The 18,980-nt window shown below is 37.5% G+C and overlaps 1 protein-coding gene and 1 pseudogene across 1 annotated transcript in view; one reads left to right on the top strand and one right to left on the bottom strand.

Annotated features, from left to right (window-relative positions):
* Nucleotides 1–6,698: 6,698 nt before the first annotated feature.
* Nucleotides 6,699–8,055, top strand: LOC127692980 (ras GTPase-activating protein-binding protein 1-like; annotated as a pseudogene).
* Nucleotides 8,056–17,234: 9,179 nt separating this feature from the next.
* Nucleotides 17,235–18,980, bottom strand: part of LOC127693015 (solute carrier organic anion transporter family member 6C1-like) — a 67,193-nt gene continuing 65,447 nt past the window's right edge. Inside the window, exon 13 of the mRNA XM_052193687.1 lies at nt 17,235–17,374. Coding sequence (XP_052049647.1) covers nt 17,235–17,374 — 140 coding nt within the window. The remainder of the gene's footprint in view (nt 17,375–18,980) is intronic.

The raw sequence follows: 18,980 nt of genomic DNA, 5'->3' as shown, positions 1-18,980 counted from the left end.
TTGATAGTATCCTTTGCCTTACAGAAGCTTTGAAGTTTTATGAGGTCCCATTTGTAGATTCTTGTTCTTAGAGCATAAGCCATTGGTGTTTTATTCAGGAAATTTTCTCCTGTGCCCATGTGTTCAAGGTTCATCCCCACTCTCTTCTCTATAAGCTTCCGTATATCTGTTTTTTATGTGTAGGTCCTTGATCCACTTGGACTTGAACTGTGCACAAGGAGGTAAGAATGGGTTGATTTGCATTTTTCTGCATGCTGATCTCCAGTTGATCCAACACCATTTGTTAAAACTGCTGTCTTTTTTCCACTGGGTATTTTTAGCTTCTTTGTCAAATATCATGTGATTGTAGGTGTGTGGGTTCATATCTGGGTCTTCAATTATTTTCCGTTGGTCTTCTGGCCAGTCTCTGTACCAATACCATATAGTTTTTATCACTATTGCTCTGAAGTAGAGCTTGAGGTCATGGATGGTGATTCCCCCAGGAGATCTTTTTTTGTGGAGAATAGTTTTTGCCTGGGTTTTTTGTTATTCCAAATGAATTTGCAAATTGCTCTTTTTAGCTCTATGAAGAATTGATTTGGAATTTTGGTGGGGATTGCACTGAATCTGTAGATTGCTTTTGGCAAGATTGCCATTTTTACTATATTAACCCTGACAATTCATGAGCATGGGAGATCTTTCCATCTTCTGAGATCTTCTTTGATTTCTTTTTTCAGAGGCTTGAAGTTCTTGTCATACAGATCTTTCACTTGCTTGGTTAGAGTCTCACCAAGCTATGTAATACTATTTGTGACTATTGTGAAGGGTATCATTTCTATAATTTCTTTCTCAGCTTGTTTATCCTTTGAGTATAGGAAGGCTACTGATTTCTGAGTTAATTTTATATCCAGCCACTTTGCTGAAGTTGTTCATCAGCTTTAGTAGTTCTCTGGTAGAATTTTTGGGTCATTAAAATACAATCATGTCATTAGAAAATAATGATATTTTGATTTCTTCCTTTCCAATTTCTATAGCTTTGATCTCCTTTTGTTGTCTAATTCTCTGGCTAGGAGTTCCAGTACTATATTAAATAGAAAGGGAGAGAGTGGGCAACCTTATCTAGTCTCTGATTTTAGTTGTATTGCTTCAAGTTTCTCTCCATTTAGTCTGATGTTGGCTACAGGTTTACAGTATATTGCTTTTACTTTGTTTAGGTATGGGCCTTGAATTCCTGATCTCTCCATGACTTTTATCATGAAGGGATGCTGAATTTTATTAAAAGCCTTTTCAGCCTCTAATGAAATGACCATGTGGTTTTTTTCTTTGAGTTTATTTATGTAGTGGATTACATTGATGGATTTCCATATATTGAACCATCCCCGCATCCCTGGGATGAAGCCTACTTGATCATAGTGAATTATTGTTTTGATGCATTCTTGGATTTGATTGGCCAGAATTTTGTTGAAATTTTTTGCATCAATATTCATAAGGGAAATTGGTCCGAAGTTCTCTTTCCTTGTTTGGTCTTTGTTTGGTTTACATATAAGTGTTATTATGGCTTCATAGAATGGATTGGATCGTATTCCTTGAGTGGAATAGTTTGAAGAGTATTGGTAGCTCTTCTTTGAAGAGCTGATAGAATTCCCCACTAAAGCCATCTGATCCTATTTTTTGTTTGTTTGTTTGTTTGTTTGTTGTTTTGTGTTTTTTTGGTTGTTGTTGGGAGACTATTAACAACTGCTTGTACTTCTTCAGGACTTATGGAACTATTTATATAGTTTATCTGATCCTGTTTTAATGTTGGCACCTGGTATGTATCTAGAAAATTGTCTATTTCATCTACCAGATGTAATGTCCTTACTTGAGCAAACTGACACATATCCTTGTATATGTTATCCAGCTATTAATCTAGCCAATTCCCTTTTCTCAATAGTTGTCTATAAGGAGTACCAAAAGCCACTTGCTTTTAGCTGATAAGGCCAGTAGCATAACTTTGCAGTTTTGTCTCAAAGATATATTAACTCTATCACCTGGTGTCATAACTAAGTTATAAGATCACCTGTCTCTTTCACAAAATATCACATGAGTACACTATATTGGTATCACATCTGTATATGGGAGGAGAGGAAATAAATCCAACCAAAATTCAAAGACCATGTACCTCAGTGAATATTAAAGCAAGGTAGTAAAAACTACATGCTATTGTCATGGTGATTGTTAGAGACTTGGAAAGATTAAGATTGAAAAACTGATGAGAAATCTGGGGAAAATATATGTGGATAGATCTCTACAAATGGGCAAAGAATGTAAAGACACTTATGTTCCCTGTAAATTTCCATCAAAGGGCGACTTCAACCAAGGAGGCACGCAATAATGTAGATAGGATGACCCAACGATGAACAGTCAGTCTTTTCCCCTATCCATTCCTGTCATTGTCCAATGGGCACATGAGCAAAGTGGCTGTGGTGGCAGAGATGGAGGTTATGTATGAATTCAATACCAGTTGGATTGCCTCTCCAAAATGGAGGTGAGAAGGACTATGTTTTGGGTGCAGGAAATCCTTCAGGAGGCCTCTTAGTATGACCATCTTCTGTGAATAATATCAATCGTGACCTGCAGTGGACTAATACAAACAGTATGAGTAAGGACACAAACCCATCAGGATTGAAGGTATGGGTCACTGCTCCAGGAAATGAGCCAAGACCTGCTGACTTGGTGACAGAGGGTGGAAGGAATACAGAATGGGTAGTAGAGGAAGATAGTTATAAGTACCATCTAATGCCACATGACCAGGTGCAACAGTGAGGATTGTAAGTGAAATGAATGCTTCAGTTTTATTTTATTAAGAATGCATTTGTACAGATATTCTAAATTTACCATGTGCTTGTGGTTATAGGATGGATAGTTATATATGTAAGGCATATTTATGTCCTGTTTATTGTATTCATTTGGACATGAGTTATGATTTGTATCAACTTGACCATATCTGGAGTGAACTCAAGTCTAGAAACGAAGGGCACACATGTGATCCAGATCTTGACACTGGAAAACAGACAACTTTAATCCAGATTTAGAGGAATAAATTTAATCTGGACCTTTTGATAAAGGCCTACATAAGGACAATGTAAGAAGGAAGGATTTGTTCTTTTTTTCCTGTTTGCACTTTCTTAGCCATCACATCGATTGGAGCCTCCTTCTTCAAGATTCTAGCTTATATAGAAGACTAACTGAAATACCCAGCCTCGTGGGACTGAGAAACTACTAGAATGTTATATTTTCCTTTTATTGCTGGCCATTGGGGTGATTTGGACTGTAGCCTATAAATCCTCCATATATATAATTATATAATATATATTTATTTATATATAATTAATATATTATATATTATTATAATTCTAAGATATTATATACTATATTCATCCAAAAGTTCTGTGACTCTAGAGAACCCTGATTAATATAGCTGTTCATTGCTACTTTGTAGTTTCTTTTTTTTCCAACCACTTAGCCTGTACTTTTATTCCCTATTACTACATAGGAGAGAAAAGCAGATAGAGGGGAGAAAAAATTAGAAATACCTGAATCAACTTTATTTCTCTGTTTCTTCTTTAACAAGATGAATAACTGCAATCAACCACACCAATAATTACCTACCCTCCTCTTGGGGGACCTATTGTGTGTGTGTGTGTGTATATATATATATATATATATATATATATATATATATACATACATATATGCTTTGAAATGTTCCCAGATTTCCAAATGTCCCACAATTTCAGAATATATATGCAGAGGGCAAAACTATGCCTCTGCTAGAGCATGAGGCATATCATAGTCAACTGCTTCAAAGCACCCTCATATCTTCATACCTGGAATAAAAAATATTATATTTCTATGTATATTAAAAAATAAAATTCCAAAATTTTCAATATATGGCATAGATGGATTAGTTGGGAATTGGAGGCTCAGGTGAAGAGGCAGTGTGGGAACAGGCACCTAAGGGAGGGGATTTGGGGAGAAATAGCAACAATTAAGGTCTGTTTGAGAGGTAGTGTGAAGACCTACTGCATTAGAATCCTCTGAAAATACCAGTATTTATGTAGGTAGCCTAAATTAAATCACTAAATAATAAGAGAGAGTGATTCCGAGGTGACATCTTCTGGCACCAAATGAAGCTTCCAATACTGAAATTGAGTTACATCTAATTGAGTTATAGGTCAAAGTTTTCCTGTGAGAACCTGAAACAGCCCAGACTGTTGCCAAGGCTATAGGCTGCTCTCTGGAAACAGACAGAAAGTCACAATAGCTGGAGACAGCACCTAAACAACTAATAGAACATGGGAGAAGTCAAGTTGTTGGCATCATAGATCTTTTCACAACTATATGATACTATCTTTACAACAGAAAGGTAGTACTCTACAGAAGGGTAAATGCCAACCTAACATCAATATCTTTTATCGATAATGGTGTCCTGTTTAAAAATTGTACTAGGCAATGGTGGCACATGGCTTATGGAAGTAACCAATCAATATAATCTCATTTGGGTGCAGGCCCACTACACAAGATGGAGCCCATACCTGACAATACTTGAGTGTCCATAAACTTGAGGATAGATAATTCAAGAACCTTCTGTAAAACACAATACTACTATTGTGAACACACACACACACACACACACACACACACACACAAGTAAAAATAAAATGACTCCTAATAACTATCTGCCATACTCATAGGTCAGCATCTTGGTCAGTCAGCATCAAAGAAGCAGGTGATGAGAGCAAACACAGGGCTCAGAGCCAGACACCACACACAGAGCGAAGACCTTGTAACAATCAGACTCAAACAGGATGTATTTCTCAAATGCCTACCATTGGGGGTCGGGGAATCTCATGAGATAAGAGAGACAAAAGTATAAAAGTGAAACAATACTAGTTAAAATATTAATAAAGCAGAATCAGAAAAAGTACTAAGAAAATGCCTCAAAGATAAACAGCTAAAACAATGAAATACCGATGTAACTCTATAACCAGTGCTTAAACATGAAGTTGCAATATCTCAGTATGACACCAAAGGTAAGATTTCATAAATATCATTCACAGTTTTCTGAGGAATTGACAGACTGACTTCTGGAGTGGTAGTACCAACTTGCAACCCCACCAGCAGTAGAGAAGTGTTCCTCTTTCTCCACATCCATGCCAGCACCTGTTTTCTCCTGAGTTTTTTATCTTAGCCATTTTGACTGGTGTGAAGTGAAATCTCAGGGTTGTTTTTATTTGCATTTCCGTGTTGACTAAGGATGTTGAACATTTCTTTAGGTGATTCTCATCCATTTGATATGGGAATACTTCCAGAGGACTCTGCTATACCACTCCTGGGCATATATCCAGAGGATTCCCCAGCATGTAATAAGGTTACATGCTCCACTATGTTCATAGCAGCCCTATTTATAATAGCCAGAAGCTGGAAAGAACCCAGATGTCCCTCAACAGAGGAATGGATACAGAAAATGTGGTATATATACACAATGGAGTACTATTCAGCCATTAGAAACAATGAATTTGTGAAATTATTAGACAAATGGATGGAGCTGGAGAACATCATACTAAGTGAGGTAACCCAGACTCAAAAGAACACTCCTGGTATGCACTCACTGATAAGTGGATATTAGCCTAGAAGCTTGGAATTCCCAAGACACAATCCACATATCAAATGACGTCCGAGAAGGAAGGAAGGAGTGGCCCCTGGTCCTGGAAAGACTCAGTGCAGCAGTGTAGGGCAATACCAGGACAGGGAGGGGTGGATGGGGGAATAGGGGGAGGGAAGAAGGCTTATGGGACTTTTGGGGAGGGGGCATCTAGGAAAGGGAAAATCACTTGAAATGTAAATAAAGAATATATCAAATAAAAGATAATATTAAAAAACTTTTCATAAATAATTTATTTCCACTTTGAAGATAGAGACAAGGTGAAGAGTGCACTTGATCTGATGATTCTTCATTGTTAACTATCTGCAACTAAAACTGTCCAGTTACAAGAACAAAGAAAGGGCTTTAATCATTCAAAACATAAAATATAAAATATCCAAAGATACCAAATCCATAATAACTAGAAATCTTCAAAGCGTTTCATCTGTATCTGAAACTTCAAATGTATAATTATTCCTCCTTAAATATCTGTGTCCCTGTGTGTTGTGATGAGTGTATGTTTGGGTTCATGTGTGCACGTCCACAGATATGAGTTTGAAATCAATTATATGCAAACGGTGCCAAAGGCAACTTTAGAGGTTAATCCTTGTCTTCCTCTTTTGTTGAGACAGGGTCTCTTGTGAGTGTTGCATGTGCCAGGATTCCAGGAATTCTTTTCTTCGTACCTTACATCTCTCAATAGAAGTAGAAAGACTGTAGAGGCATGGTGCCATGATAGGCTTTACCTAGATTGTAGCAATCAAAAGATATCAAAAGATAGACCACAGGATTGGGTGGCAATATACAAAGTCCTCATTGGCATATTTTTAAAAGAATATCATTTGTTTGGTAAACTATCTTATCTAATATTGAGATACTTTTCTGGTGTTATTTTTAACAGTAAAATTATATTATTAAGAAATTTATTTAATATTAATATTAAAATATAAAATATTGATCACGCGAGGGATGCTGCCACGTCCTCCCACACAACAGCTCCCCCTCAGCCACGCAGGTTGAATCCACCAAAGCAATGGTTATGGAGAAGCCTAGTCCCCTGATGGTCGGGCAGGAGTTTGTGAGACAGTACTATACCCTGCTGAACCAGGCCCCAGACATGCTGCACAGATTTTATGGAAAGAACTCTTCTTATGCCCACCGGGGTTGGATTCCAGTCGGAAGCTAGCAGTTGCGGTCAACAGGCAGAAGGAAATCCACAGGAAAGTGATGCCACAAAACTTTACCAACTGTCTCACCGAGATCCTCCACATGGATGCTCACGCAACTCTGAATGACTGGGTGGAGGTGCAAGTGATGGGGCTGCTGTCCAACAACAACCAGGCTCTGCAAAGGTTCATACAGACCTTTGTCCTTGCTCCTGGGGGCTCTGTTGCCACCAATGCTCACAAGGACATCTTCAGATACAAAGAAGAGGTGTTCAGTGGTTTTGTCACAGAGACTCCAGAGGAATCGGTGGAAAAAGTAGAGGAACCTGAAGAAAGACAGCAGACACCAGAGGTGGTGCCTGATGATTCTGGAACTTTCTATAATCAGACTGTAAGCAATGACTTGGAGGAACCTTTAGACGAGGAGCCTGTTGTGGAACTGGAACCAGAGCTGGAGCTGGAGTCCGAACCTGTGTCTGACATTTAAGAGGACAATCCTAAGCCTGCATTGGAAGAAACCTCTCCGAGGATGTGCAGAAGAGCACTTCCCTGCCCCTGGCAAATGTGGACCCAGCACAGAAGGTCTTGAGGACATTTTCTTGGGCATCTGTGACTAGTAACCTTCCCCCCAGTGGGGCTGTTCCAGTGAAGGGGACACCATCTCATGTGGTCAAAGTGCAGCGTCACAGCCTCGGCCAGAATCTAAACCTGACTCTCAGATCCCACCACAAAGGCCTCAGAGAGATCAGAGTTCAAGAGCAGTGGATCAATATCCCTCCTCAGAGAGGACCCGGACCAATCTGTGAGGCCGGTGCATCAGGAGATGTAGAACCTCAGACGCAGCCGGACAGTCACCAGCTCTTCATAAGGAACCAGCCACATGAGGCTGATAAGTCGGAACTGAAGAATGTTTTCCAAAATTATGGGGGATATAATGGAGCGGCGCATCAACAGTAGTGGGAAGTTACCCAGTTTTGCTTTTGTTGTTTGATGATTCTGAACCTGTTCAGAAGGTTCCTAATAATAGGCCCATCATTATCTGCCTGAATGTGGAAGAGAAGACTCCGGCTACCAGGGAAGGGAACCGCAGGGATAACCCTCTTCAGGGACCCTGAGGGCCCTCGCAGTAGGCCAGGGGGTGGGATGAGAGGCCCTTCCTACAGAGGCTTGGGGCGGAAACCAGGCTTTGGCATGGGCAGAGGGATGACAGCTCCAAGGCAGTGAATTGTTGGGCTCAGATGTCCACACAGCACACAGCCCCGCTCCTGCAGAACGGTGAATTCTTTCAAGCAGTCTTTGGTGTCTCAGAGTAGTCTATAATAAACTGCTTGGGTTTGTACAATTTTAATTTCACTTGTGTCCATGGTGTGTGCTCCTCCATCCCCTTTCCTCCCCTGAACCCTTAGTCCTTCATTCCCAGTTTCCTGGAATGATACTTTAGGAGGAATAGATTTGTAAAGAAGAGGAAAGACTGACCTTGTTCACGCTGCATACACAGACTGGACTTTCACAGCCATTTCCCGGAAGAACGTCAGAGGATCGTGTCTCGGTTTCACTGGTGACGGATTGTTGGGGGACACAGGATTTGATAAATATTTTGGAAGCAGGAAAAATCAAGTCACGACTTCTTTCCCGTGTGGAAAAATTGCCTTTTGGCAACTGCCACTGGGTCCTTGCTGGTGTGGTTAACCGAATAAAAGGTGTTTCCAGAACTTTGTTCTTTTCATATGTGATTACCAAACAATTCTAAACCTCCATTTTTACCATTGGATCTTTAAATTGTGATGTAGCCTGTCAATGTCTAGAACACAGCTAAGGACTTTTGTTGAACTGTTAGTTTATTTTTTTCTTTTTGAGGTAGAGTGCTTCATGTTTTATTTGTATATGTAAAAAAAAAAAAAGAAGAAGAAAAGAAAAAAAAAAAGGACAGAAAATTCGCACAAGAAAACAAACCCCCAAATCTGATAACAAAACCAAGCAAAACCTTGCCTTCTATTTATCTTTGATTCCGGTCCTGGAAATTGTTTAAAGAACAGTAATAAAGATTCTAGATTTGTTTTCAGGATCAGAACAAGTGGGGGAACTATATAATTTTTTTGTTCACATGTATGTGTCCTGTTACTGTTGTTCTGTCTTATCCTAAAATCATGCCTCGGACTGGAATGCTTTTGAGGAACGTGCTTCTGTGAGACCTATGACCTCAGTGCCTCTGTGCTCAATGCTCTACTCTGCAATCTGGCTTCCTGTGGACCATAAGAAAAATTTGGTTTAATATCGGACTTAGCTAATGTGTTCCTGGTTCTGCGGTTTTTTTCTTTAAATCATAGCCATATGGTAAATTTTTTGTTTTGTTACAGTTCTCTTTTACTGATCGACAGGCAATAGGTGTTTCTTGGAAAAAGGCCAATTTTTATTAAAATATTTCTGGGAAAAAATATAAAATATTACATACCTATCTTATTTTTTTAAACTGAGCACAATTTCCCCTCCTCCTTCTCTCAGTCCTTTCCCACATCTCCTCTCTTCTTCCCACCGTCCAATTTCTTCCATTCTCTTCAGGAAAGGGCAGGCCTCCCATGGATATCACCTAATCATGGCCTATCAGGTTGCAGTAAAACTAGGTACCTCCCTTCTAATTGATGGTGGAAGAGGCAGTCCGGTAGGAAAACAGGGTCCCAAAACCAGTGCAAGGAGTCAGAGACAAGCCCCTGATCTCACTGTTAGGAGTCCCACAAGAAGACCCAGCTACCCAGCTGTTAGAGGGCCTAGACAGTCCCATGTACACTTCCTCGGTTCTGATTCAGTTTCTGGGAGGCCCAATGGACCCAGGTTTGTTGCATCACTGAGTTTTCTTATGGTGTCCTCGACTCCTCTGAGTCCTGCAATCTTTCCTCCTCATCTTCGACAGGATCCCATAAGCTCTGCCAATTGTTTGGCTGTGGTACCCTGAATCTATTTCCATCAGTTAGTAGGTGATGTTTCTTTGATAACTGTTGGGTTAAGTACCAATCTATGATTATAGAGGAATATATTTAGGAGTCATTCTCTATCCTAGGTCTCTGGGCTATCCAGCCTCTGGGTCCTGGCCCTCCAGGCAGTGTCAATGGTAGTCTCCCTCTCATGAGGTGGGTTTTAAGATGGATGAGTCATTGGTTGGCCACTCTCACATTTGGTGTTCTACTTTTAGGCCAGCTCATCTATCTGAGGAACCAGCTATACCACTCTTGGGCATAGCCAAAGGACACTCCACCACAACACAAGGACACTTCGCAACCATGTTAACTGGTGCTTTGTTCATAATGGATAGCCAGATACGAGCTATTTAAAAGACAGCCAAATTGGTTTTAAGGAAAGTAGTTGCTGGATTGTTATCTACACTGTTAACTTCTTTAGAATTTTCTTGACTAAATTTGTGAACCAGAATTTATGTTCTGCTGTAGCAAAAAACTAATTTAAATCTTTACCCTATAACCCAACTTATATGTTTTATGATAATATTTGTTTTTCTTCAAGATAGAAAAAAGGGAGCAATGTAAATTTAATGTGTCCTGAGTGCAGTACTACATATTTCATGTATACTCAAAGAGAATCTGAATATTATTTGTAGTATTATCTAACTGTATACAAATATTCAAATTATATTTAGATTCAAGAATATTTTAATACTTACAATTTAAAATATGAAACTAATTCTTACTGTAATCTACATTATACACATAGAATAATATTTTAAAATCCTATTGCAGGACTAGCAAATGGCTTAGTGGGTAAGGATGTTTGTCCATAGAGATGAAAACCTCAGCTCTATGCCAACAGCCCACAAGCTGGTATGAGAAAACTGACTCCTGAGAACTTCTCAGGCATGTCCTATGCCAAGAACACACACTGTCCCCTCAATAAGACTAAGAAAATGTGCTCATCCATAAACATGATTAGAAAAGTTTCATGAGTGTTTTTATTATGAAAATAAAGATGCACATAGATACTTTAACTTTCTTTTTTTTTTCTTCTGAAATTACAGCACAGCCACATCTTATGAAATCTCCAAAGGATAGACTGCTGTCCTTAGAACTTGGGACCTCACAGATTCTCCAGTCCTACAGATTTGAACAAAAAGTGTCAGTAAATTTCACATAAAACTAGCTTATGGATTTTCATATTGCATGTTCAATTTAAAGAGTGTGGGTACAATGGATATTTCCCACCTTACATTTCCTTCTGTGTGCCTTGGGTATGGACAGAGCCACCCTTGCATAAAGGACACACTTTCATGCAAGATTGTCAGTTCTCCCAGAGAAGTAAACAGCAGGGAAAACTGGCTTATGCATTTTTGCTATGGAAAATAATTTTTCTATGACTTGAAAATGTAACAAAACTGTGAGTAACAAATGAAAAATTGAAATTTCTTTAGAGGATTTTTTTTAACTCAAGAAAAATTCCATACAATGATTGATACCTATTCTCTTTTCAAGTGTGAATGTTTCTTCACAAGAAATCGTGATTAAATATAAATATAAGAATAAAGTAAAAATTAACAATTGACTCAGGATATTAGGTACTGTGAATAAAATAAGGGAAAAAGTAAAATGAGAGACAAGCAAAGACATTAGATTCATGTTTTCTAAAGTAAAAAACAGCAAAAAATGGGTAGTGCAAAGTTTCTAGAGTAATCAATGTCAAATCACCAGTGAAAATGATTTTGACTATAAATAGCTAAAATAATGTACTTTGAAAATTTAATACAAATTTAAATTGAATTTCATGATATGCTCTACAGTGAAATACATAATTTATAGGATTGCTGAGAAACAATTATTTATCGTTCAAATAAATAGTTATTAGGAGCTGGAAAGATGGACAGTGGGTAAAGGCTCCAGCCATCAAGATTGATGATCTTAATTGTCATATCTACTCCACGCACATGCCATGGCACACACATGTAAATTTGTGTGCATACAAACATATGCACATACACACATAAACACAGAGATAACTAAAAAGATAATTTTAAAAATAGACTGAGAACCATGCTCAAGTGCATGGCTCAATATCTAACATACATAGGCACCATTAACTGCATGTATTGTAATATAGATCTACACATACACATACACACACACAAACACACACACACACACACCACACATGAAGTTGAGAATGGTACATGTTGAGAGGACATGGAACAAGTTGGAGGAGATGGAAGGTAGATATGATGATTTTTTATTTTATACATGTCTTGAAAATCTCAAAAATATAATAGAATACTTTAATTGCTAAGAAAAGGAGATGATCTTCCATGGCCTATGTCCAGTAACTAATAGGGAATCATTGCAGAGTTAAACTCTGCATGTTTTTACATTTTCATCTCAAATTCCTCTTTCAAGTGTTATGTTTCTACGAAGAGTGTCTCTGAGTTCTCTGTTCCCCTAGATCCAATTTCCCAATCTCTTCCTGAGCTCAGCAGTAGATCACCTGTTTTAACTTTTCCTGGGCCCTTGGGGCCATCTCCTGTGGATCCCACAGATCTTGTAACTTCATACTCAACCTGTGCTCATTCCTTTATCTTAGTTCCCAACTACAGCAGGAACCCTCTACCAACCCAGGTGTCATTCTTGAGAAAATGAGCTTGGCTATCTGCAGATTTTCCCTTCTCCCTCTGCTCCCCCACATCTAAGACCTCTGTTTTGCCCCAGGATCTGTAGGAGAATATCTGTGGATCCTAGACATGTTCCCCATCTAACTTCCCTCCCCTGAAGTGTTTTGTCCCAGCTCTAGACAGAAGCATGCATTCCCTGCTAATCCATGGGCTGCTCTTGCCTGGGCAACAAGTAAGTAAATGTGGATCATTTATAAATCTCCTTCTACTCCTCCAGATCTGATTCCCTAGACTCATCCTCAGCTCTTTATCAGAAAACCTGTTGGAGCCTCTCGTTCCTTTCATCTCATCCCCAACAGGTCACCAAGATTCTCTCTTCCATCCCTTTCTTCCCACAACTCATTTCAGTATTCCAGTGTCTAACACTAGGATGCATTCCCTATAAACTGACCAGTTTTTCAGGTCACAGAAACAGGTAAGCAAAGGCCTTCAACACTCCCTCCTATATTTGAAACCTAATGCCCCAGTTTCATTATCACCTCTACAACTGAACACCTGTGGCAGTCTTCCTTCCTACTCTGCACAGATCACCTTTGATTCCCACACACCCTTTGTCCTTTTAAGCCCCCCATTTCCCACTTTTTGTTTATTCCAGTCCCCAACTCAAGCTGGCTCTCCCTCATAACCCACAGTCAACTCCTGCCAATAAATCAGAAAGGCAGTCTGTAGATCTGCCCTCCTTTCCTTCCTCTACAGCTCATCCACCTGTCTCCTCCCCAGAAGCTGTGGGGTAACCTCTCTTCACTGTCTTCCCCCATTTGAAGGAGACAAACACCTGGTTAAACACTCTATACTTCGTCCTCCTGTGTGAATCATGTGAGATACCTAGCCTATCCTCTATTGCTATGTGCTGGCTTTCGAAATATGCAGAAACCTATTTTACCTGGAACCTCCAGTAGCCATAACTATAAGGTTCACAGATTATTTCCTACTGGGCAACATTTAGATATCACATGCTCTGACACTCCAAAGAAACCAAGGAACAAAACCCCACTCATTGAAGACAAACCTATAAATCAGCAACTAGACATACATTCATCCCAATCCATAATATCTATATGCCAGCATGAGAACACAAACAATAACCAGAGTAATACGTCTCTACTAGAGGCAATCTATCCTATCACAAATACTCCAACATATCTGAAGCACAAGAAAAAGACCTTAAAATAGTCTCATGAATATGATAGAGATCCTTAAACAGGAAGTGAATAAGTCCTTTAGAAAAATCCAGGAAAATGTAAACAATAGAAAGAAATGCATAAACCTGTTTAAGACCCGGAGCAGGAAATAGAATCAATAAAGACCCAAACTCTGAGAATTATGAAAATGAAACCTTAAGTACTTCAAAAAGAAACTACAGATGCAACGTTTGCTAACATAATAAAGGATATGGAAAAGAATCTCTCTGACGTTGAAAAAGAAATTGATACAATAGCCAAAGAAAATGATAAATCTAAAATAATTGACACAAAGCATCCAGAAAATCCAGGATGATACAAAAGATGAAACTTAAGAATAGAAATAGATGAGGGAGAACAGACACTGCTCAAAGGCCCAGAAAATGTTTGCAACAATATCTTAGAAGAAAGTTTACTTAATCTAAGGAAAAAGGTTTTTATAAGGGTTCTGGAAGCAAACAGACTCTTGATTGGACTAGAAAGAAAAGTCTGTTTGGAACACGATTTAAAAAAGTGGGGTGGATGGGTAGGAAAAAAATGAAACACTGCTTGGCACAAATCATACAGAACAAACAAAGAATATTAATAGTTGGATGGGAAAGGCCAAGTAGCAAATAAAAGCAGATCTAGGAGAATTATACCTTAATTCAGAATGGGAACGCTAAAAGCCAGAAGGACTTGGGCAGAAGTATTACAAACTACAAAAGACCACAGATGACACCCATTATACCCATCAAAAATTTCAATCACAATAGAGAAAATAAGATATTTCATGATAACACCAAATTTAAAGAGCTGTCTACAAATCAAGCATAACAGACTGTGCTGGTAGGAAAATTCCAACCTAAGGAGGTTAACTACAGCCATGAAAATACAGAGATAAAATTTGTAAGAATAAATCAAAGACTCATTGTTGGCAGATGATACATAAGTGACCCTCAACTGTGAACTCCTTTACCTTATAAACACTTTGAGCAAAGTAGATAGATACTAAGTGATCTCAGTAGCTCGCCTGTATACAAATGACACATTAACTTAGAATGAAACTGGGAAACAATTCCTTTCATAATAGTCTCAAATAATATAAACTATCATAGGAGTAATTCTAATCAAGATTTGCTTGATAAAAGCCTAACATCTCTGAAGAGAGAAATTGAAGAAGATATAAAAAATTTTTAAGATCTCCCATGCTTATGGATAAGTAGAATTTATAAAGTAACAACAGCTAAAAGCAATCTACAGACTCAGTGCAAGATGCAGAAAATTCCAACACAGACTTTGAATGACAATTTTCTGATTCACAAAGAAATTTGCCCTCCCTTCTTCCCTATCTCTCCATCTCTGTCTATCTATCTATCTATCTATCTATCTATCTATCTATCTATCTATCTATCTATCTATAACACACACACACACACACACACACACACACCTGTATATCAAAGAATTAAAGAACTTCTGGAAGCCTCACAATTTCAACTTGTACTACAGATCCTTAGGAATTAAAACCAAATTATACTGGCATAAAAACAGAAAAGTTGCTCAATGGAATAAAACTGAAGACAAAGACATAAATCCACACTTTTATAGAACCTGATTTTGATAAAGAAGCAAGAAACACACACTAGAAAGAAGAGAGGATCTTCAACAAATAGTGTTGCTCCTACTGAATGTCTGCATATTGAAGTATGCAAATAGGTCCATATTAGTCACTCTGCACACAACTCAACTCCAAAATGGATGAAAGACATTTAATTTAAAACATAAAACCATACATGCTGTACCTCATAAATGAGAAAGGGAAGTCAGAAATAGTCTTGAACTCATGGGCACAAGTGACGAATTCCTGAATGGAACACTTAAAGCCTCGGTGCTTAGATCAACCATTAATAAATAGGATCTTATGAAATTGAAATCTTATGAAAATCAAAGGGCACCATCAGTTGGATAAAAGACTGTCTACAGAAGGGGAAAAGATTTTTTTAACCAATGTTGCATCCTATAGAGAGTAATATTCAAAAAGTATTAACAACTCTGGAAACTATCACAAAAAACATATGGAGTAGAAATATAAACTGAGAACGTTCTATAAAGGAAACTCAAAGGACTGGGAAACACGTAAAAAAATATTCACCATCTTTGGCCATTAAAGAAATGCAAATCAAAATGACTTTGATATTCTACTGTAAAACTGTCAGAATGGCTAAGATCAGTAACACAAGTGACAGGTTATTCTAGCAATGATGTAGAAAAAAAGGAAACACTCCTCCATTGCTGGCAGGAGTACAAACCTGTACAGCCATTATGGAGACAAATATGGCAGTTTCTTTGAAAGTTGGAAATCAATCTACCTCAAGATCCAGCTACACCACTTTGAGCATAGACTCAAGGATGTGTCATCCTACCACATGGACATATGCTCAGCCATGTTCATTACAACTTTATTTATAATAGTCAGAAACTGGAAACAACCTACATACTTCTCAACTGAAGAATGGATAAAGAAAATTTGTTAAGTTTACACAATGGAGTATCTGTTAAAAAAAAATCTTGGAGACAGTGAGGAGGACGAATGGGATAAGGATATGTGGGAGGGCAGACTAGGAGGGCGGTAAAGACTGGAATGTAAAAAAAAAATTAAAAGTAATAAAAAACATAAAAAAATTAAATGGAAAAAGAAACGACAACACGGGTACTGGAGAGATGTGGTTTAGAACACTCATTGCTCTTCTGAGAGTCCTAAGTTTGATTCCCAACACCCATATGGCAGTCCACAAGTGTTTGATGCTTTCTTCTGATGTGCAGATGTGCATGCAGAAAAAAGTACTCACACACATAAAATACATAGATAAATACATAAAATACATAGATAAATACATCTTTAAAATGACTTCATGAAATTTGAAGGGTTTTCTCTTTTGTTATTTTTTTCCTTTTATTGGATATTTTCTTTATTTACATTTTGAATGTTACCCTCATTCCAGGTCTCCCCTCCAAAGGCCCCCTATCTCATCGCTCCTTCCCCTGCTTCTATGAGGGTGCTCCTCCACCCATCCACCCGCTCCTGCCTTCCAGCACTGGCATTCCCCTACACTGGGGCATTGAACTCCCTCAGCCCTAAGGGCTGCTCCTGCCACTGATGTCCAACAAGACCATCCTCAGTGTTTTCTTATATCTTTTTATATTTTATTTTGACATGTTTGCTTATTATGTGCTAGAAGTCTCTTCTAATGAGAGACATCTGGAGGTGAGGGGTTGTGGGAAAAACTAAAAGGAGAAGAGGGAAAGGAAACTAGTGAGTATATATTCAATGAGAAAAGAATCTATTTACAAGAAAATAATTATCTACAGTAATTATTTAAGAATTCACAAAAGTATATATTTTGTAATATCTTCATTACTCTTAACACAGATTATATTATTATGCTAATACTAAAAATTGTGGGAGGATATGAGGCAAAGTTTTAAATGTAAGCATTTAATATTGTTTTAAAATGATAAATATGATATTCCATTGACAAAGGAAAAGCATACAATTCTTACCCAATGAAGAAATCATTTAGAAATTAAGCTTTTCTTTCTTTTTGTGCTTTTACATTTTTTGCAAGTGTGGTGCTGTTCTCAGTGATTTCTCCCTTTACCACAGAATCATGTATATGAATTGCATAAATGTTCAACAAGACTGTGATTAATTGGAAAGTAACCCCTGAAATTAAAACAAAATGATAGTTGAAGTATAACTATGCTATATTTAATAAAAGTTTTTGAAAGAAAAATAGGAATTTCCTAACAGAAAGATATAGTTTATTTTAGAAGGTGTTAATTACTTTCTCATTTACAAAATAAAATTGGTATTACATTCATATGAAACTATATATTTTAACTTGCTTACCAAAATTTTCATATTTATCATATAGTTCCCAGATGTGAGGTTTAATAAATTCATAAACTATATTAAATTGCAAGTACATAAATAAATTATATTTTCAAACTTTATCAATAGAGACTGAAACATGCTTAGAGGTTTATGTAGCATAATTGTTTGAAATATTGATTTCTTTTACTACACATAAACATTATAATTGTTTTATGATTTTATTTATGTTTTAAATTTTTAAAAATTACAAGTATTACATAAAAATAATTAAACTCCACAAATGAAACTGTTGGAATTAAAATGTTGTAGCAAATCAATTCCATTCATCTAATACAGTCACTTCAAAAGACAAGAAATATTAATTCTTAATTCTTTTTCATTTATGGACTATGTCTTCTGTCCTAAGAAATATAATCTCAAAGACATAGTTACCTGTGATAGATAAGTAATATTATCATGAAATTATAAGTACTTATTTGGAGGCACAAAGTTTGAGAGAAAATTGAGAAATTATTAAAAATAAACCAGGTAGCCCTTCCAAGAAGAGTGGTGTGCTAGTAAAAAAAAATGTATTTGACCACAGAGGAAAATATCCAGACAATAGACTAAATTTTTCTAGGTTTAATAACTAAAGAAATAAGGAATTAACATCCAAAGAAATGGAGAACTTCGTCATAGTTGACATGGAATACATTTTCCCCAGCAGATGGGAGCAAGGGGTGGGTGGCACCACACATCTATCAAGAAGGATCTGGGAGAGAATGGAATATTCCATTGTAATCTTACAAAGAATGACCTGGAATGATTGCACATAACAGAGTCAAAAAAAAAAAAATACCAAGAGATGTGCTTAATGTTGAGAGGGCAATATTCAAACAACCAAACAGAAATGATATGCACTGAACAGCATTGGCTGTTTTGCTGTTGTTTGTTTGTTTTTAGTTTTTTTATCTTTGGAAATGTCATTGTATTCTATGTAGCAGTATACAAACAAAGCAACTAATATTACAAATGATTTATGAGTAGATGACTAGTTCTTTTAAATGTGTTTCTGTAAATACAGCATGAAATATTTCTGTATTCTATCATTTAATTCATTAGAACATTTTGTATATGCTTTTTTCCTACCTAGTTTTTTAAAAAATTATTTTATATATTTACATTCCAAATATTTCCCACCTTCCTGGTCTACCCTCCACGAGTTCTTCACCCCCAATCTTCCCTGCCATTTCTGAGAATGTCCACCCCACCCACCAGCCCACTCCCATCTCACCCACTATCATGCCCCTTCTCTGGGCCATCAAGTCTCTACAAGATCACATGCATCCTTTCCCACTGAGGCCAGACAAGGCAATCCCCTGCTACATATGTAGCTGTGGCCACAGACCGGAACATATATGCTCTTTGGTTGGCAGCTTGGCCTTTGGGAGCTCTG

The sequence above is a fragment of the Apodemus sylvaticus genome, chromosome 9, assembly GCF_947179515.1.
Source record: "Apodemus sylvaticus chromosome 9, mApoSyl1.1, whole genome shotgun sequence".
Classification (NCBI taxonomy): domain Eukaryota; kingdom Metazoa; phylum Chordata; class Mammalia; order Rodentia; family Muridae; genus Apodemus; species Apodemus sylvaticus.
The sequence above is the reverse complement of the archived record's forward strand: the minus strand, read 5'-3'. Positions and strand labels throughout refer to the sequence as shown.